The sequence below is a fragment of the Notamacropus eugenii genome, chromosome 1 (assembly GCF_028372415.1).
Source record: "Notamacropus eugenii isolate mMacEug1 chromosome 1, mMacEug1.pri_v2, whole genome shotgun sequence".
In the NCBI taxonomy this organism is placed as follows: Eukaryota; Metazoa; Chordata; class Mammalia; order Diprotodontia; family Macropodidae; genus Notamacropus; species Notamacropus eugenii.
This window is the reverse complement of record NC_092872.1, coordinates 482,535,063-482,557,486: the sequence shown is the minus strand read 5'-3', so window position 1 is coordinate 482,557,486 and position 22,424 is coordinate 482,535,063. Positions and strand designations below refer to the sequence as shown.

The 22,424-nt window shown below is 36.2% G+C and overlaps 1 protein-coding gene across 4 annotated transcripts in view; it reads right to left on the bottom strand.

Moving 5' to 3' along the window:
- ABL1 (ABL proto-oncogene 1, non-receptor tyrosine kinase) overlaps positions 1-22,424 on the bottom strand; it is a 218,909-nt gene that overhangs the window by 60,973 nt on the left and 135,512 nt on the right. Inside the window, exon 1 of one of the 4 annotated variants that reach the window (XM_072632735.1) lies at positions 776-1,906. The exons of the other annotated variants lie outside the window; for them this stretch is intronic. Coding sequence (XP_072488836.1) covers positions 776-860 — 85 coding nt within the window. The 5' untranslated portion in view covers positions 861-1,906. Of the gene's footprint in view, positions 1-775; positions 1,907-22,424 lie in introns of those variants that run through there. 4 annotated transcript variants of the gene reach the window in all.

The window sequence follows — 22,424 nt, the reverse complement described above, 5'->3', positions numbered from 1 at the left end:
ACAACTTTTTAAAGCTAAAAGACAAAAAAGAAAAGGGAAAGGAGCTAGCAAGGGAAAAGAAAATAGAAAGGGTGGGGGAAGTAAGACAAAAGTGAAATCCTCCTGGTACTAGGCCTTATTACTGAAAGAAATGAGAACATGTACTTTTTCCAAGTACTTTGACTCATTTAGAATTCCCTTCTACATCATTTATCTTTCTTCCCCAGTATGAGAAAGTCATTCCTTCAACCAAATTCACAGTCTGTAGATAAGATTGAAAGGAGTTTTCCCCCAATCTACTCTGGGATGATCAGAAAGAGCACTTGAAATTCTGCAACCATAAATGGTATAGCCATGTAGCCTTGTAGACGATGCTTAATGCAAATCACATGTCTTACAAACATGGATTCACACTTTTAATATGCAATCATCAATTAACAGTGAAAATTACTCAAGTTTGGCTATTTGACAAGAAGACTATCATGTATACTTTATCAAAACATCCTCATTTAAAAACCTTTGCCAGAAACTCCAGTGAAACAGTTATCACATCACAAATTACAATTCTAACACACTTAAAATGATTGTAGGAACTAAAATCCTTTCTTAATTTATAGCCTGGGAGGCTATATCCACACAATGAGGTGGCTCTTCTCACAAAGCAGGGCCACGGGACTGGCTAGGGAGAGGCCTAAGCAAACGGGATTTCAGACTTCAGGAATCCAGCCCCCTAGGCCTCCGGGCCTCAAGTCTGTCTTCTGAACCCAATTAAAAGCTGTAAGCGCCTTGAACTTACCTTCCAAATAACAGCTGGAGGAAGAGGAAAGTCCCTTCTTTGACTTGCAACCCACCAACTTCAAACAAATCTCCAACATTTTCATTTGTTAGAAAGCGTCCTTGATATGTGTTCTTCCTCCCTCCCCTTCCTGTCCTTTTTCTTGCTCCAGTCTCTCACATAAAAATCCTTTTGAGAAGGCTAAACAATCCAGCACTCTTTGGATCATTAAAGTGCCCTGAAATGGGGCTCCTCCATTGTGCCCATGTTGCTTGTAACTTAAGTGGAACAGCTTCTCATTCCTTTGGGGGTCCCTCTTTTGGCGGGAGGAAAAAAAACCCCAACAAAGTTAAAGCAGCTATTCCTTATGGCAGCTCCCAAACTGCCATCCGCCCCTCATTCTCAGGCCGCTGAACACTCAGTAGAGTCAGAAAGAAGTGCTCAGTTAAATTGCCAACAAAGGGCCCCCTTCAGGCTCGGGCTGTCTGACTTCATGACATCAGGCAGGCTAGTAACGCCCACAGAAGCTCAAGTGGGTGGATTCTTAACTCCTTCATTACCTAGACCATAAAGAAAGCCACAAAACTACCAGAATTTGCTTAGCTTTTCAACTGTCCTCCAACTTCTCAAATTTTGTAGTGTTATTTTCCTCCCTATGGCAAAATATTCAGGTACTATTAGAGAGAAATTTCTAAGGCAAAATGAAGCAATAAAAATTATCTTAATATCTTAAAAGGACCACACTCCAAAATCCAACAATTTTTTAAAAAAATCAAATCTAGCTCTTCTATACATATTCTTGTTCTAAAACTTGGTGAGTGTCATGCCTGCTTATGTGAGAAATATGCTGAATAACTCCAACAGAGAAAAATACTAATATTTATCATCTAGTCCAAATCCTTCATTTTACATAGAGGGCCAAAAAGATCACACAGGTTAGCCACAATTTTAACTCCGGCACTCTGATTTCAAATCCAAGACTCTTTTCACTAATCCACAATGCCTCTTTATTTGAGTCATAAAATCTATGGTATAACAGGTTTCTAGCATATGTTGGAGCATTTCCCTTTTAAATTGAAAACTTAAAGTTAAAACAGCAATCTGCTAATTTAAAATGAAAACCAGCAATAACAGTTTAAAAATACTGATCATAGCATTCATATTAATGCATTAATTCATGCTGTGGAGTGACTGCTTTCTCAATAAATCTGAAACACTCTACTTCTTAAGTTGTCTTCATGTCAGCCTGAGGTTTCTCCAAATCTCTGGCTTGGGAATGCTGCTGCATAAGGAAGAATTCCACTCAAAGTCTTATGCCAAAGCACATCCTATGTCTCAAGAATGCTGTTGAATAATGCAGAAATTCCAGTGGAATTACCTCTAGCAGTGCCATCAATGCAGGCTTATTTAACGAATATCAGAGAGATGAATAAACAGTATGTTTACTCTATTAAAGGAACAATGCTTTAATACTTTATATGTAGGTTCTAAATTATTTTGTTCTTCTCAGACCTATTCAAAACAGTAATAAGGCACGTGGGAAGTAAGTGTTTAATAAACTGATAGCACAGGATAAAATGAGAAGCATATCATATGATGTTGAACTTTTAAGTACTTTATTACATTATGGATTTTTGTGTGGCTAATTGGGTGAAAATTTTACTACTACTACCACTACTACCACCACTACCACCACCACCACCACCACCACCACCACCACAAAATAACAAATAATGTAATTTCTATTCTGCACAAGAAAGTTTAAAAATAATTACACACACACACACACACACACACACACACCTGGTGAGGGATGTAGTAACATATCCCCATTTTACAGATGCACTGAACCCTGAGGTTTATTTATTTGTCTGATTAATTATTCTGCAACGGAGGTTCAGAAACTTGCTTGAAATCACACGGCAATATAAATATGGAAGTCAAGACTTAAGCTCAAGCTTCATGATCCCAGGTATAGTAGCCTTATCACAACAGCAAGTTGCCTCCTCATTCTATCTCTTTGGGAAGTTATGATTGTGTCTTCTGGGTACTAAAGCGTAATGCTGTACAGCATCAGGAACATTATGGATTCAAAATACATAATAAAATACAAAATACAAAAAAAAAAAACTAATAAAGAGGATACAGAGAAACATACCTAACAGAAGTAAAATTCTTGACAGGCTCCAAGTTTCCTTTTCTCTAATAATATATTTTCTTTCTAAATGTCATTCCACAGCAGGAGGTACATCAGACCCTTCTCTTTTTCTGGACTCCAGTTTTAATTACTTTGATTAGATACCAGGTATGGAGGGAGAGGATACATCTGCTACAAGGTAACCCCAAGGTCAGGAAACACTGACAGCAGCACTAGTCTCATGAAGCAAAGCAGTACTTGCTTGCTACTGAGTGCATTTTTTAGTCTGTTTTATAATGACTCAAACTTGGATAAATCGTCAGGGCATTGTGCATATTAAGTAACGAAATCTTCAGTTATGCTTGCCAAAGAAAGCACACAAGCATTCCAGACTGGACTGGATATGGTTTGGAGGGTTAACACCAGTGTATTTCACATAACCTATTGTTACATACCATTTTAAATTTAAAGTGCTGTATCTCAAATCATGGGCTAATGCTGATAGGTGCTCATTAATGGACATTTGTTACAATATTAATCTATTATCTTTGAAGATTATCAAAAAATGGATCCAAATCCTCTGCTGGCATATATTATGTTGTTATATATGCAGATATAGGCAAATAATAGTGTAGTGCAGAGGTGCCAGACTCAAACAGAAATGGGGGCCACTAAACCATGTATAAAGATCCTTGCAGGCTGTTTATATTGATTTAGAAAACCACATGTTAACATCATCTACGTTGTTCTGAAGTTTTATTTATTTTGTTAAACATTTCCCAATTATAGTTTAATTTATTTTGGGGGCATGAGAGAGTGTTGTCACTTGCACTGGGCCATGGGCCTGTATTTGACACCCATGGAGAAGTAGAGAGACAGGTAGACTTGGAATCTGGAACAACTGAGTTTGAATCTTGCCTCAGACACTTCCTGGCTGTGGACTGCAGCCACTTCTCTCTCAGTCTCTGTTTCCTCATCAGTAAAATGAGGATAATAATAGCACCTCCCTTCCAGGGTTGTTGTAAAGATCAAATGACATAAAATATGTAAAGTGCTCTGTAAATTTTAAATAGCTATACAGAGGCTAGTTATTATTACTACTAACAAAATTAACTTAATTTACTAATATCTAGCTCCAATGTCTAATACAAACAGTAGCAATCAATATTCCATTGCTCAGAAGAATACTTATACATCTATGTGCTAGAATCTTTTCAGATTAAGTCATAAAACCATCAACTGCCTTTCTTTGTATTCCCTAGCACTTAGCATACAACCTGGCATATAATAAATAATAAATGCTTGTTGCCTATATGATTAGTCTGAAAAAGCATTCTGGGAATTTCCAAGAAATATTCAAACTCTCCACATGCTGCCCAATACCAAATCAATCCAAGACATTCCACCCATCTACAAATCACTGATGAACTGAAGGCAAAATTACAGCCACCTCTAATCTCTTCTAAGTATGAAGGCACACCCAAGAAGGACTTCTTCTAAATAATGCCAGACAATACTGACATGGGCTAACTAACACCATACTGATACTATATTGTGTCTACTTTGGAAGCTGCATTTTCTTAAAAATAAATTTTATGCATATCTTTTGTTTTTACACATTAATACTATATTGATGTAATACTATGAGGATTTTAAAAGCCACACTTTACTTTTTAAAATAAATTTTTATTTATATGTTTTATTTTTATTTCACTGACATTTTTGACTGTATAATCCCAACCCCCATCTCAGAGTGTCATTCCTTATAACAAATAATTTTAAAAGAGCAAGAAATAAAAAAAAAAGTTCCACAAAACAAACCAACACATTTTAAAATCTCATTTTATATGCTATATTCCACCTCTTCAAGTCAACCTCCCTCCACTCCCCACCTCCCCACTCCTCTGCAAAGGCAGAGGAGTCTTCTTTAATCTTTTCTGTAGCGCTAAATTTGGTCATTATGACTTTATAGCATTCCATTTAAACTGCTTTGTTATTTCCATTTTATATATATATATATGTATATATATATATGCGCTACTTTTCTGGTTCTGCTTACTTCACTTTGCATTAATTCATAAGTGTTCCCATGTTTTTCTACATTCATTATGTTCACAGTTTCTTATAGCAAAGTAATATCCCAGAATACTCACACACCACAATTTGTTTAGCAATTTCCCAATAGGTCATCTACTATTTCTAGTTCTTTGCTATCACAAAGAGCACTGTTATAAAAACTTTGGTGTATATAAGATCTTCCCTTTTGCCACTGATTTCTTTAGAGCAGATGCCTAACACTGGGATCTTTCTCAGTCAAGGTTTATGGACATTGCAATCATTTTCTTTGTACAATCATAAATTGCTTTCCATATAGAGTTGTATAAATTCAGATTCACCAACAGTGCACTAGCATTATTTGTATTTCTATGACCCCACAACAAAGACTATCCATCTTTTGTTATCTTTGACAATTTGATAGATGTGTGATGAAACCTCGGGATTGTATTGATTTACATTTTCTTATTATTTCACAGAATTATAAGATCATTGTTTTGGAGCTAGAGAAGACCTTAGAGGCCATCAAGTCCAACCCTTATTTTACAAAATGAGGAAAATGAGGCACAGAGACAGTAAGTGACTTGCCCAAGTCACTTATACAGCAACTGTCTGAGGTGGGTTTTGAATTGAAATCTTCCTGACTCTATGTGCAGTGTTTTATCTACTCTTTGAAGCATTCTTTCATATAGTTGTTAATAGTTTGCAATCATTTTGAGAACATTTTGTTCATATCCTTTGACCACTTACACACTGGTGATGGCTTGGGGCAGCCAGGTGGTGCAGTGGATAGAGCACCAGTTCAGGAGTCAGGAAGACCTGAGTTCAAGTCTCACCTCAGACACTTGACACTCACTAGCTGTGTGACCTAGGGCAAGTCATTTAACCCCAACTGCCTCATCCTGGGTCATCTCCAGTCACTGGATTCAGGTGGCTCTGGAGGAGAAGTGAGGCTGGTGACCTGCACAGCCCTCCCTCACTCAAAACAAAGTCAAGTGCAAGTCATGTCATCATTTCTCTGATGGCATGGTCTTCTCCAGCAATGAGGGATGAACACACTGGTGATGGCTTATGGTCTAGTATCTTTCTGTTACATGTCTATATATCTTGAATATCAGACCTTTATCAAGAATGATGGTATCATAGGATCAAATATTTAGATATTTTCTATAAAGATTTTTCTCCCAGTGGACCACTTCCTTTCTTTCCTAGTTGCATTATTTTGTCCATACAAAAGCTTTTCAATACCATGTAATCTAACCTATCTATTTTATCTTTTGTAATAACCTCTATCACTATTCACCCCCTAAAAATGTGTATGGATTGATACAGAATGAAGTGAGCAGAAGCAGAAAACAATGTAACAAGAACAGTGTAAAGAGAAACAATTTTGAAGGATTTGAGAACTATGATCAATGAATTGACCACCCACAGTTCTAGAAGACTACTGATGAGGCATGTTACCTACCTGACAGAGTGGTCATGGACTGACAATACAGAATTTCTACCAAAGCAGTTTCCAGTTTTCCCAGCAGTCCTTATCAAATAGTGTTCTTACTTAGGTGATTTATCTTTTCAGGTTTATCAAGTACTGGGTTATTGAATTCCATTATTTCCAAGTGTGAAGTCACACTTTAAATAATATGTGGACAATTCAAAAAGAGTGCAGAGTAAAGGAATTAAAATTATTGAATAGGCTTTCAGAGAAAAGACTGGAAGAACTGAGACTATTTGATCTTGAAAAAAGAGGGTTAAGGAGAAAGTCAGTTATACTACCCTAGATAATTCTAACAATCAGAGTCACAATCTGAACTTAAAGGGAACACAACACAGAGGTCACCTATTCCAACAGATATTCAGACAGAAATCCCATCCACAGCATCCCGAACTTATGCAGCAGAAAGATCACTGGACTTATCCAGAAGACATGGAAATACCTACATGTATATATTACTGTACAAGGCCACCCTCTGGGCTTCAATCTCTTCACTGCCAAATTCCAATAACTAAAACTGATAGCCTTTTCTCTAATTCTCATCCTTCTTGACCCATATGCGATATCTGACAGTGGTGGTTATTCTGTCCTCTAGAATATTCTTTCTTCTCTAGGTTGCCATGGCATGGCTCTCTCTTCATTCTCCTTCTTTCTGTTGGACCAGTCCTCGTTTTCTTTGCTATTCATCTATTTTACACACCTTCACTGTAATACGTGTATCCCAAGATGATTCTGGGTCCTCTTCTCTTTTCTCTCTCCACTTTCCCTTGATGACCTTTCAAGAATTTCATTATCATTTCTGCAGATGACTCCTCGATTTTTACTCCTAGTCACTTCCCAGAGCTCAGTGGTTCATCTTTAATTATCTACTGGGCATTTAAAGCTGGATATCCCATTAACATCTCAAACTCATCATGTCCAAAATAGAACGCATTATCTTGCCCCCAGAACTCACTCGTTTCCCAAACTTCTTTGCTTCTGCAGAGGAAGCCGCTACTACTCTAGTCACCTAGGTTCCAACTTTGCTATCATTCTCTCAACTTCTCTCTGTCACTCAGCACACCCATCCAATTGGTTGACAATGTTTCCTGTTTCTATTTCCACATTTCTTGCATCCATCCTCTTCCCTCTGTTTATTCAGCTACTGCCTTAGTTCAGGCCCTCATTACCTCTCACCAGGAATATTAACAGTAGCATTCTGATTGATTTCTCTGATGCAAGCCTCCTTCTACTTCAATCTATCCTCCATACAACTGACAAAATGATTTTCCTAAAGGGTCATTGCCAATAGCTCCTTACTGTCTCTAATATCAAATATAAGCTTCTGCATGGCATTTAAAGCTCTTTACTACCTATTCCAACCTACAATTTGAGCTTAAATCATTACCCCACCCAAAAAACCCCTCATATTATAACCTCTCTCAAAGCAAATACCAACTCCACTGTTTGGCATTTAAAGCTATGAAACATTCTAGTCCCATTCTTTCTTTCTAGTATTATTACACATGATTTCCTTCTACATAATTTACACTCTAACCAAACTGGCTCTCTTGCACTTTCTCACATAATACTCCATTTCTCATCTCCATGCTTTTGTATTGGCTGTCTCCCATGCCTGAAATGCACTCCATCTGACTCTTAGAATCTCCCTTGTTTTCCTCAAAACTCAACTCAAGCACTACCTGCTACATGAAACTTTGCCTGATCTCCTCCTCCTTTTCTGCCCCCATCCCCATCTCAGTGCTCTCCCTTCTTCAAAATACACTGCATTTTGTATATATTTTGTATGAATTTATACAGAATATTCCAAAAGCAGATGGCACAGTGAATAGAGTGCCAAGTCGAGAGTGAGAAAGACCTGAGTTCAAATCCAGCCTTAGACACTTACTAGCTGTGTGATCCTGGGCAAGTCACTTTACTGTTAACTTCAGTTTCTCCATCTGCAAAATAATATTAGAGCCCACTTCTCAAGGTTATTGTGAAGATCAAATGAGATAATAATTGTAAAGCACTTAACACAGTACCTGGAACATTTATTTCAATTGTGTCTGACTTTTTGTGACCCCATTTTGGGTTTTCTGGGCAAAGATACTGGAGTGGTTTGCCATTTCCTTCTCTAGTTCATTTCACAAATGAAAGGACTGGCCCAGGGTCACACAGCTAGTGTCTGAGGCTAGATTTGAATTCAGGAAGATGAGTCTTCCTGAATCCAGGTATGGGATGCTATCCATCGCATCACTTACCCTGCCCCTGGCACAATTATTATTTCTGTATAATGTACACTTTGCATCATTCGATGTAAGCACCTTGAGCATAGGAAGTGTTTCATTTTTGTCCTAGACATCTAGCCTAGGCATCTAGCACAGTGCCTGACTCATTAGTAGATACTTAACAGATGCTCGCTGATTGATTCATCTGTAAAATTGATTCATCTGTAAAATGGGGACAATTATAATTGCACTACAAATCTCACAGGATGTTTTGAGTATCAACTGAGATAAGAATTATGGGAGCTCTTATTAACTTTACGGTGATATCTATACCAGTTTAAGGGATGATTACATGCAAGATAAACAGAAATAATTAACAGAGAGAAGGCACTAGAATTAAAAGGAATTGGGATTTTAATTAAGATTTGAGGGAAGCCAGTGGATAAAGATGAGAAGGGAGAGTATTTCAGGCATGGGGGACATCCAGAGAAAACATCTGAAGCTGAGAAATGGAGTGTCTTATTCATGAAACAGCCAGGAGGTCAGTTACTGGATCAAAGAGTATGTGGCAAGGAGTTAAGGTATTACAAGACAGGAAGGGTGTGGGAAGATAAAGTTATAAAGAGCTTGCAATGCCAAAAAAAAGGAGTTTATGTTTGATCCTGGGGGTGATAGGGAGCCACATGAATTTACTGAATAGAGAGTGAAGTGATTGGACCTGTACTTTTGGCAGGTAAATGGAGGTTGCACTGGAGTAGAGAGAAAACTGTGGCAGGCAGACCAGTCAGTAGGTTATTGCAATATTTCAGGCATGAGGTCATGAGGGCCTGCACCAAGGTGATGGCAGGGTCAGAGAAGAGAACTGGACTAGTACCCTGTCTCTTCTCTTTAGGTAGACTAAAACTCTCACTGAGGGCTGACCACACTAGGGCTTTGGGACTTGTCCAGCAGGATAAACAATAATCAGATTAAGATTCAGAACAGGAAGGTGCATGAAGATCATCTAGTAATTTATTCCCCTCATTTTATAGAGAAAATAGAGACATCCCCCTCCAAACCACACACACACACACACACACACACACACACACACACACACACACACACACACACACACACACACACACACACACACACAGCAAGGGAAGTGAGTAGAACACGGAGGGTAATTTATACAATAATAACATCATTGTAAAGAAAAACAACTCTTAAAGACTTAGAACTCTGATCAACACAATGACCAATCACAATTCCACAGGACTTAGTCAAACATGCTACCTACCTCTTGATAAATAAAGAATGGAATCAGTGCAAACTGAGAGTTTGTTGTTTTGGGGACGATTTTTTTGGACATGGCCAGTGTGGGAATTTGTTTTGCTTGACTATACATGTTTGCAACAGTGATTTTGTTTTTCTTGATTTCTCAATATTAGCAGAAGTGGGAAAGGTCAGAAGAAAAGAATTAAGACTTTAAAATAAAACTGAGTAGTGGGGGGAAAGGAAGGTAGTGTGAGAATTTCTTAGTTTATTAAGGATGGTAAACTTCTAGTGTATGATTCTAAATACATGATTGTGTCTAAGTATCCAGTAGGTGCTAATTTTTTGAAGTCTGTTTTGGAACCTCTACTGTATAATCTTCATCAGTCAATAAATACAGACTCCTTAAAGAAAACCTTCTTGAATTTCTAGTAGCAATGATCCAATTCTGGTCACCTTTCCACTTCTATAAACAAATATGCATGACTTAGACGTTCATTTAACACTTTTTTGTCAATATATTGTTGGTTGCATTTATGTGGATGTAACCCATGGAGCACCATATGTATTCCCCTCCTGAATCTCAGTCCTTTTATAGGTGCTGTCCAAAGATAAAACACTTCTGGTTCCATTTCACAAATTCAGTGGCACATACCTATTATCAGTCTTTATTACTGCTTTATGAAATAAGATCTGTTGGTCTAAAAACTATTTCTGTAAAAATATTTTAATCCATTTATTACATGCTCTGAGAACATTCTTTAATCCTTTTTTCTCCTTTTTAATATTATAACCTTAGGATAATATGTCCTGGGTTTCATTAAAATTTAATGGCTTTTTGCTCAGACACCTAGATCCATTGTAGTCTCCTTTACTGCTCCAGAAGTATATGGTAAGACTGCTATTTTGTAGAGGTTAATTGCTATAAATGTCTTCTTCCTACAAAGGTTTGACTTCAGAATGTCAATCAGTATCTCAACATATAAAGCCTCCGCTTTCTCCCAGAGAGTTTTATGTTTGATGTGTCTTATCTGGAGAAGACCAAGGTATTTGGAACCATTTCCATCTGTGGTTCAATTTGACCTTCAGATTTAAGCTCAAAGCTTTTTTATCTCTATTTTCCCTTGATGCACATTAAGAATTTTCTCCTTTTGGGGTCCAAATAATATTCTGATATTGTTTTATAAAGTTTCTTTGAAATGCTGTAACTTTAATCTGCTTTCCAGCAGTGTGAATAACTTGATGTCAATGAGATATATCAGGTGACTAATATGGTATTTTGCAGAGAGATCCCTCTTTGACTTGAAAGCCACAGTTTAATTCAGAAATGATGATGATGATAGATTTAAAGTTAGGCAGAATTTTGGTGGGTTTAAATGACCTCCCTGGAAAATCGCAGATTTAGACCACAGGGGACCTTGGAGATCATCTAGTCCAATAACCTCATTCTACAGATAAATAAACACTTGGATGGTGAAGTGACTTGCCCAGAGGCAGCAACTGAACTCAGGTCCCCTGACTCCAAAGCTAGTGCTCTTTCCACTGTACTATTCTATTTCACTTTACATAAACTGTTGCTGACATTGTAGTGGTGACAATTTTATAATTAAGAGCAATTTTCCAAATGGATATCAAATACCCTAATTCTTGAATCTATTTATATATTTGTAATACATAACCAAGCCATGGATGTGGGATTGAGTCAAAGGCAGCAGCAATCAATAAGTATGATGGAAATGTTATGGTGCCATCATCAGATCATTAAAAAGTTGTTCTTTACATGAACCCTGGGATTTTTTGGCATACTCTTTCTTATAATGTTTAAAGACTTTTTTTTGAGTGTTACAAGCTATAAATGCTTTGTGAAAAGTATATAAACGTACTTTGGCTCATATTTGGAAGGTCACTGGTGTTCTCATCTTTGGTAATAAATATATACTGTCTTTTGTTAAGAAAAAGATGAGATGAGCTTTGAATTTGAAAGGAAGTTACTAAGTGCTTTGCTAGTAATTAATGGGCCACCATGAACCACTTGAGTTAATAACTCTGGATCTTATTCAGACCCATACCTTTTTAGTTTTACAAAGAAACTGCTTAAGTAGTTCTTCAGTTATTTCATTAACAAAAATGTTTTGTGGTTCACTGTAATAATAGTACAGACTCTTCTGTTTTTTGTTTGATCCAACTTGCATTTTTGTTATATTAGACTTCTTACAAGCATATGGATGACAAGAATTACCATATGTTCCTCCTTGGGGATTTTCTGTCTTAACTGATATCTTTGCTCTCAAGTAAAGTTTCTCATTTAATTTATTGTTGTTTGCATTGTTTTGACTTCCAATATTGCTATAACTTTCTGGTTTTTGCTTTCAATTGCTGATAAAGGGAATCTATAATTTCTCATGTATTTTTGTTTTCCAAATTACAAATTTCTTTTTTGTCCCCTTTAAATGAACAACACAGCATTCAAATTTTCTCCTGCATGTACTGGAAAGACATTGAGGTAGTGTTCCATTGCCTGTTCACAGATCTTCAGTAGACTTCTCAATTAGCTTTTGCCATAGTGATGTTTGACACCTATTCTTAATATTCCTTGAGAGTAAACTTTCCTCTTACAGTTCTTTCCATTGAAACAATCACAGCATATACTTCTGAGTGTAGGTCTTGAATGTTTTTATACTTTGTGTCAAATATTATGGGAGAATGCATCTGTTCATAATGGTTATAGCAACATTAGCTTTTAAAAATTATTCTGTTTTGGCACAGTTGGGTTACCTGTTGAATTCATGCTATCAAATCTAAAAAGGGCTTTAAGAAATTCCAGTGTAAGTATGCCCACCTCCTCTTCAGTCATGTAAAACAAAAGGTATTATTCTGTCATCTAGTTAGTTTGTTATTAAGCATAGTTTTTGAAGTTCTATATTAAGATTTTCAATGATCTCAGGTTCCTCAATTTTTCCTTCTTGAGATTTTAGTAATTCCTCAATTTCATCTTTTATTTCAACTGATCTAGGCTTAAGTGAATTTGTTTTTTTATGATTTACCTTACTGGTTAATAATACTTTATAGCATGACTTTGGAACTGAGGATATCATTGTGACAAACCACAAGATCTGTTTTCATTTTTATTATGACAAAATACTGGAACATAATAAAAATATTCAGATCTTCAGTCCAGTTTATGTGCACTCATGGTTTGTCTACTTTATCATACAGCTCCATTGGCACTGAAACACTTAGATCAGTCAGTACATCTAATTTGTTCCAGAGTACTTTGCCTTCTTGTGGTATAAGAACATGAAGGAGCACCACCTGCTTCTATTAAGTTAACCATCAAAACATTTTTTAATAGGGCCAACCTGCAACATTATGCTGCCTCTCCTCTTTGACTCTTAGAAGCAGATATATTACTGTGAATACATGTATCTAAATTAGTGGCATCACCAAAGTCTAATTTGATAGCATTTCAGGCCTCCTGTCATGCTTTCACAGCTACCTTAACAGTCTCAGAACATAAAATGTTAATCCCTGCTGTCTAAAACTTGACTGGTTTTTCTCTATTTTTCTGTACTTTTCTCCCCCACCCCACCCCAAACACTGCAAGCAGGAAAACAAGTACAATTTTGAGTGAGTTAGTTATTATTGTTAATGTTAAAAACCAGTCAAAATTAGAACCCATAGTCTGTGGCAACAAATCTAATACCATTTTTATTACATTAGTTTCCAAATATGCAATTATGTCAGTAGTTGGGTAACATTTTATTTCCACCAGGTACAAAAGGGAATAAAAAAAAAAAAATTACTGATATCCCAACTCTGCCACTTACTATTTGTGAAATTCTGACAAAACACCAAACCTCTCACTCTAAGCTTTGTTTTTCATTTGCAGAATGAAAAGCTCCAAGGAGATAACAACTAGATCTAAAATCCTACTGGGTTTGTCTCCTGGCTCCAACTGAGCTGTGTAAGAGAAGGAAAAAGGGGAGAAGAACCAGTTATCTCAGAATTCTGTTTATTTTTATAATCTCTCTGTTCTATATTCCTACCATGGGCAAGCGTCATAATAAGAAACTAACAACCATGGAACAAACATAATCATTTCATATGCAAATTTCAAGGAAGAAATCACATTTAATATTAAAAAAGAGGCCTAGATAGGCCAAAATGCTGAACTCACATTGTTATAGAACCTTAAAATTAGAAAGGACTTTAATGATCATATAATCTGCATCTTAACAAGCACACCCTCTATAACATGCTCAACAAGCAGCCATTCACTTTGCTCAAAGACCTTCAGTGAAAGAAAATTCTTTATATGAAGAAATAATTCTCAAAAGAACTGCAAGGTATTCACAATCACATGAAAAAAAATTCCAAATCATTAATAATAAGAAAAATGAAAATCAAACCTGAGGTTTTACCTCACACTATGCAAATTGGCAAAATGATGTCAATAATAGAGGAGTTATAGAGTAATAGGGATATTAAAGCATTATTAGTGGAACTGTGAAATGGTACAATCATCTTGGAATGTCAAGGGGAAATAACTAAATAAATTATGGTACATGAATGTAATGAACTATTTTTTTGCTGTAAGAGATGAAGTATATAATAAATATAGAGAAATATGGAGAGATCTGTATGAACTGATGCAGAGTGAAGTAAGCAACGCCAAAGAAAACAATATACACAGTAACTACAACAATATTAATGGAAAGAATAACACACCAAAATATCAACAATAAATATAACAAAATTATAAATATCAAGCAGAACACAAACGGAGAAGTATGAGAAGACATTACCAACCAACCCCTTTGTGGAGGTACAGATCCACAGGTGCTGCCCATTGCATAAGTTTTCACATATTTTCAATGTATCGATCAGTTATGCTGACTTTTTTGGGGGGGGAAGGGTCTTTTAAAAAATACTATTCATACAGGAGGGTTCCCTGGAAGGGAAGGGGGACAGAATAATGTAGAATAACTATGGTGATATAGGAAACAGAAAATTCAATAAAAACTTTTTTAAAAAGAAAGAGAATCTTTTATCTCCAAAGCAAACTATTCCATTTGGGGAAATCTCTATTAGTTAGGAAATGGTTTATTTCATTAAGAATAAATCTGCCTCTCTGCAAATCCTACCCATTTCTGCTAATTCTGTTCCTCGGATCAAGCAGCACAAATTTAATCCCAGCCTTGCACAGAACAGCCTTTCAAAGAGTAAAAGACAACTCCATGCCCCACACCTACATCTCTCTTCTCCAAATATTCTCGGTTCCTTCACCTGGTACTCATATACCCTCTCACTATCCTGATTACCCTTCAAACCTCCCTGACATACCAGCTGATTAATATCCTACCCCAAACCTGATCCCTCTAAAAATAAAATCAGGTTTGCATCAGAGAGTAAATTAGTCAAGTGTTTCACTGGTAACTGATGCACCCACCCAGAAGCCCTTAATAAGTGTGGATTGTATTCAAACCCACTACTTTCCATTTTGACATAAAATGATTATTTTTCCATTGTTGATTTCCATTACTTGCTAGTAAAATGGTAGGACCAAAATTCAATACCTAACGTGGTTAAGAACAAAGTACAACCAAAATTATCACTTCTTTCACTTTTGGATACCGTGTCTCTTAATGCAATCTAAGACTGCACTGGTTTTTTTCTTTTCTTTCTTTTACTAGTTATACAATTTATTAATGGTGTAACAAATAATACAAAGGCATATTTTAATATTCTAACAATGCATCACAGTGAGAAAGACTATACAGCTAGAGTCGCATACAACTATCACTTCAAGAAATGATTTCAAATCTGGGGAGACAGTCCCATCATTCAATTTTCTCAAGATCAAAGTCACAATCTCTCAAGAATTTTCTTCCTAAAGTTTCTCTACAACACAGAAGTTAAATGGTTTTTCCTCAAGAAATGTCTCATTAGACTCTTTCTTCTTGACAGTTAACGAAATTGACAACTAGGTAGCTCAGTGTATCCACTGAGATCTAGGCCTGGAGTCAGAAGATCTGAGTTCAAATCCAATCTCACACACTTACTAGATGTGTGACCCTGAGCAAGTCACTTGACCATTGTTTACCTCAGTTTCCTAATCTGTAAAATGGGTGTGATAATAATAATATCCATGTCACAGGGTTTTGGTAAGGATCAAACGACATAATTGTAAAGTGCTTAGCACAATGCTATATATAAATGTTACTTATTATTATCATTATTATTACTCTTTCAGGAAAAGTCCTCTCAGTTCTCTTCATCCTCACACATTGCCTCTCCAGTCATCACATTAACAGGGATGACATTTAAACATCCAGTTTTCTTACAGGCTTCTTACAAATGATATCTTTTTTAAAACTTCACTTAAAAATCTACTTTCTTTACTTCTAACTTCCACTCAATTTCAAAAGCAAATCACTTTAAGCAAATATGCACAGAAAAGGAAATAATTTCCCACATTGGCTTTAGCCAAAAACTGTCTCATTGTGCACCTTTAAGTCCATTACCTCTCTGTCAGATGACGGGTGAAATTCTTCATCACCAGTTGCCTGGAACCATAACTGGTCACCACACGGATCAGAGTTCTTAAGTCTTTCAAAGTTGTGCAATGTTTTTGTTGTTGTCATATAAATTGTTCTCCTGGTTCTGCTTGATTAGTTCACACAAGTCTTTCCAGGTTCTCTGAAATCATTTCATCTTTTCTCACAGAATAATAGTATTCCATTACATTTATATACTATAAATTGTTCAGTTATCCCCAATTCTTGGAAAATCCTCTTAATTTCTAGTTATTTGTCTCCATAAAAAGGGCTGCTATATTTTCATACCTATGAGTCCTTTACCTCCATCTTTAATCTCTTTGGGACAGCCTGGTGTTGTTATTGCTGGGTCATGCCCTGGTTTTTTCTGATTGAAATGTCATAGCATTGACTCATAGTTAGCTTTCATCCTACAAAATACCCCTAAACTTTCTAACACAAACTTTCATCCAGGTACACCTCTGCCGGCCTGTATTTATTAAACTGATTTTTAAAAAAATAAACACTTATCCAGGGCTTTACATTTATCCTTATTAAATTTCATCTCTATAGTTGATTTTTTTTTTTTTTTACTATGCAGCTAAAGTATATTTCTTTCCCTTGCAATCACTGGGACTGCTATTAAACTGTGAAATGTCTCAAAGGTATCAGATCTATGTTTCCCTAAAGTCTTCTCTGGACATCACAGTATACGCTTTAGAGTTTATATGGAAATCCTTAAAGGGCTAAAGTTTCTGCTTGGGAAAAGAGAGTAGTCAAGTTGGAAGAGAGAGATCCATCATAAATTAAAATGTCAGAAATGAAAGGTACAGATACCAAATGAATATCTATTCAGAAGAGATTGAAACAATGGCCAAAAAATTTTAGGGGACCAAGATCAAGAGAAACAAACACTAGCCACAGGAATGAAAGCACTGAAAACTGAAGAATACAGGCCTTTTGGTCCTACGGTAAGGGTTTGGGAACCAAAGCCAAACGGGCAAAGTAAAGCACAATCCATTTATTGGGTATTTTTGTACTGAAAGCTGAGGTCAAGGGTTTTCATTGCCTTTTAGATAACACTACTTCAGAACAAGGCCCTTTGGCTATTTGAATAGTTAAAGTCCCAGGATAAGCCCCAAAAAGCAGAAGACGGTGTTGTCTGATGGCAAATCTTGCTCTTTATTAAGTTTTGTTATAGTGAGATTTTACAACATTATTATTCAACTACTGAAAAAACAAATCAGGTGACAATTTACTGAGATCTAGATGACAAGGACATGAGGTTATGTGAAATCATTAATACTTGTCAAAAACTATAGATTTTTTACATATAGATATCAAACTGTGACATTCATAGTGGTAAGGAAAGAAACAACTAACCTCTACATTCTAAAATAAAATTACTATAATATGGCTTGAAATTAGAAAAGATACAAGCAGTAATTTTTAATGGTCATTATAATACCTGCATTAAAGCAATGTAAAACTCAAGACGTTTTCATGTATACATCTAGATTCTTGATATCCTTCACTTCGGTCAAATTTTGAAATGTATGCCAAAGAATTTCAAGAAACTGTGAGATTTTTGTTTGCTTTTTTAATCAAGATCCAGTACCTAGTAGATTGGAAAGTCCACAAAATAATTTTTTTAAATTACATTGTTACTTGAGAAATCCTACAAAATGAAATATATAACTTTTGCAATAAAACTGATATTTTAAGGGAAATATGTAGTCAACAACAATCAAAAATATTTATTACACACTTACTATACAACAGGTACTATGTTAACCATTGTCAATACAAAAAAAAAAGTGAAAAATATAGTCCCTGACCTCAAAGAGCTTACATTCTAATGGGAAATAACACGCAAAAAAACCTGAACATGCAAAATACACACAAAAAGATAATCTAATCTCACAGGAAAAGTATTTGGAGAATATAGGAGAAGAAACTCATAGAAAAGGTCTCCTGTAGAAGGTTGGATTTAATCTGAGTGTGAAAGAAGTCAAGGAGTTCAGGTAAGGAGAGAAAATATTCCAGGCATGGGGGACAGTAAGTAAGAGAAAAGACACAGAGTAAAGAGATGGAGTATCCTGTGCAAGAAATTGCCAGAAGATCAGTATAGCTGTACTGCAGAATACAAGGAAAGGAATAAGGAGTCCAAACAAAAATAAATGAATGAATGAATGAATAAATAAATAAATAAATAAATAAATAAAGGAAAGATGCAAAGAGGTTAAGTTATAAAAGGCTTCAAAAGGAAAAATAGTGAAAAGGCATATTTTTCAAACAAATACCTCACTAGAATTCACCCCCCCCCCCCCCAAAAAAAAACCTCCTAGCATATAAATTTATGGTATCTGACTTTTAGAGTTCTGTAGACTGGTAAGAAAATGGTTAATTTTTTTTCCATTCAAGACTAAAGGAATCTGCCAAAGCAGAAGACCAGGCCTGAGAGATCACATTACACTGGAGGAGGGGAATGGGGTGCAGGGAGAAGGGCTGAAAAGGAAAAGAAAACAAGTATTCTGAATCTCAGCACAGTGAAAGACCCAGCAGGGATTAGGAGGGACATGGGGGAGCCAATATTTATCCAAGTTATCTCCAGGGCAGTTGAAATGGACTGAAAAAGTATCTATGCATGGCTCTCTTTTTATTCGAATACTCTCAGCAGCAGAGTTAAAGGAATATCTCGGTTAACTGCAAAAGGTCTTGAGAAATAAAGCATGACAATTTAAAAAAGTTTTTAAAGGCCTGTGCCTTCAAAACATTCAATTCCAATTTGTTTTTGTTGTCAAGGTATAAAACAAATACACATAAGGCAAATGGCCTGCTGGTTCACCCGTAGTATGTTCAACAGTAGCATTAGCCTAAGAGAAGCAAAGGCACAGATGACAACAGGGTGCTAAATTTTAAATTTCAAGGGAGATATCTGGCATCATAATACTACACTAAGTATGACATAGTTAACATTAGGAGAAGCTGCCTGTTAGGTTGAACTTCAATAATATCTGGAGGAAACAGGTCAACAACAGTCCTTGAGTGACTTAGAAAAATCTACATACACAATTAAGGACTTTAATAAACCTTTCCTGGTCCTCTTTGGTATGACTGACTTCTCTCTGAGAATGATCTTCCACTTATCTTGTATATATCTCACTTGCACACAGATGACTGCGTACTATCTTCTCCATTAGACTGTGAGCTACTAAACGAAGGAAATGTTTTCACTTTTGTTTCCCCAGCACTTAGCTCATTGCCTGGCATATAGTAAAGCCTTAATAAATGCCTGTAGACTTGACTTCAAAAAACTTGCCTTAGCGAAGGCAGTCTTCTCAACTCATCACCAACTGGTATACACCATACACACAACACAGCAACCACAAAATAGGATTTAATGCCTGAAGTATATATCATATTCCTTAAGGCAGTAAAAATTAATATTTAGAGCTATATCACCTGAAAAATAATCTAGTGTAATTTTAATACACAATCAAAATTAATTCCTTAGTAAGTGCTAGGCAAGCAATTTCATTTCAATTTTACTTTCTCTGAAAAGACAAACAGAAAACCTCCTGAGGGCTGGTGAGAGGGAACCAAAGTCCATGTCCCTACAATAATTCATGTAATCTGTTCCATCATATTAAGTATTTTTTCTTTTACAAATGTGAGCCAGGAACCAAATATCTGAACCAGCTGTGGAACTTCCACAATAATCAAGAAGGATAGGCCTATCTAAAGTCATTCTTTAACAGACAAGTAATAAAAGGATATGAACAAAAATTTTTCAGAAGATGAACTGCAAATTATCAACTACCATTTGAAGTATTTCTCCAAATCACTAATAAGAGAAATGAACATTACAACATCTCTGAAGCTTTGCCTGACAACCATCAAATTGGTAAAGATGAAGAAAAATAGTGAATGATACTAGCACTGCTGGGGGGCTTTTCTGGAAAAGCAATTTGTAATTATGGGGGGAATCACTAAATAGTTCATACCTTTCGACCTAGGACACTCACTACCCACTCCCCTGGGCATATATCCCCAAGGAGGACAAAGGCAGAAATAAAGGCTTCATATTCACCAAAATATCCATGGTACAACTTCAGTGCCACTGACAAAAATAATTAAATAAGTGGATGCCTACCAAATGAGAAATGGCTGAATAAACTGTGGCATATGAATATAATGGAATATCATTTCTCAAGACAAAATGAACTGATGTATCATGAAATAAGCCAAATGAGAATGTACACAATGTCTAAAACAATACTAAAAAGTATGAACTCCAATTGATTGTAATAATCAACCTTGATCCAGGAGAATATATAGGAAAATACTCCTCCTTTCATGGGGGTGTGTGTTCATCCTTCTTTGCCGAAGAAGACCATGCCATCAAAAGAAATAATGACATGACTTGCACTTGACTTTGTTTTGAGTGAGGGAGGGCTGTGTGGGTCACCAGCCTCACTTCTCCTCCAGAGCCATCTGAATCCAGTGATCAGATATTCATCAGGATGACCGGAGATGACCCAGGATGAGGCAATTTGGGTTAAGTGACTTGCCCAAGGTCACACAGCTAGTGAGTGTCAAACGTCTGAGGTGATATTTGAACTCAGGTCCTCCTGACTCCTGCACTGGTGCTCTACTCACTGCACCACCTAGCTGCCCTTTTCATGGGGGTAAGGGGTGGAGGAAGAGCACCTTTGGTTGTGAAATGCAGTCTGCCTGCCCCATCACTCTATGGTTTAATTTTACCTGCTTTGCTTTGTTACAGGGGAGAACTGAATTTGTTGCAGGGACATAAGGGAACAGCAATGGATATGAGAAAGTTAACATGGTTCAAAAACGAATATTAATAGAACTTAGAAGAGTGAATCTAAAACTGTCTCTTGCTCACAATTACCAGAATTGGGAAATCAATCATCCCAGTCAGAGAAATGAATGGAAAAAAAATCACACTTCTTGAAGGAATCTAAAATCAACATTTCCATTGTTTATATGTTGGAGAACCTAATGAGACAATTCCATATAAAGTGCTGAGTTCTAATTAATTCACAGAATCACAGGATTTGGCCATAGGAAGTAGCCATAGAGCCAGGACTCAAATCCAGGTCCTCTGATTTTCAGTCTAATACTCCTCTCTATTCAAGAGTCCATTGGAAGTGTGAAATTGTGAGAAAAATCACCTCAGAAAAACCTTTGAATTTTGGATTTGCTACTCAGGAAGATCTCAAAATTCCCGGATGGTTTTTCTTGTTTTAGTACAATGAACATTTATTATCCCAGATCACTGTCCAACAGTAAATTTATTCTCTGCTCATTTTCAATGTGAAGATTTCAGCAATAATGAAAAAGTTATCTACTGCCATGGCACCAATGTACAAATGAAGCCATTTACCTAGAATGTTGCTCTCGAGGAATGTTTTTCCCCTGAAGGTGCTAGATCTGTGACATACTAAATTAATCTAGGCACTCCCTTACTGTGATACTTAACAATGAGTTGTAAAATCCTGTTATCGTCTCTTATTACTGAGCTTTTCTTGTTTCCCCCCCACCATTCCTTTCTTGTATCAGTGTCTCTTTGTTTTGTCCCTCTCTCTTCTGCCTGTTCCCCTTCTATCCATTGCTGTCTGACAGAGTTCTCTTGTGCTTTATCCTGAATTAAGGTTATTATAGGTAACTGTCATTAAAAGAATCCGGTAAATTTTTATTGGAAAGATACATATCATTATCTTTTGTAAATAAATTGGAATTACTTCCCTTGTTCTTCACATTTTCTGGTGTTGGGCCATCACAAAATATTTATATAGACACAATGAGGAAGATAAAAAATTGAGCACCAAAAAGGACAGGCATACAATATTTGTTTTAAGTTGTGGCTTCAAAACATTTCCAAAATTTCTAAAATAGGCAAAAGGTACTGTAAGTGTTAAAGAAAAACTAATTCAAGATAGTAAAGTTCTGTTTT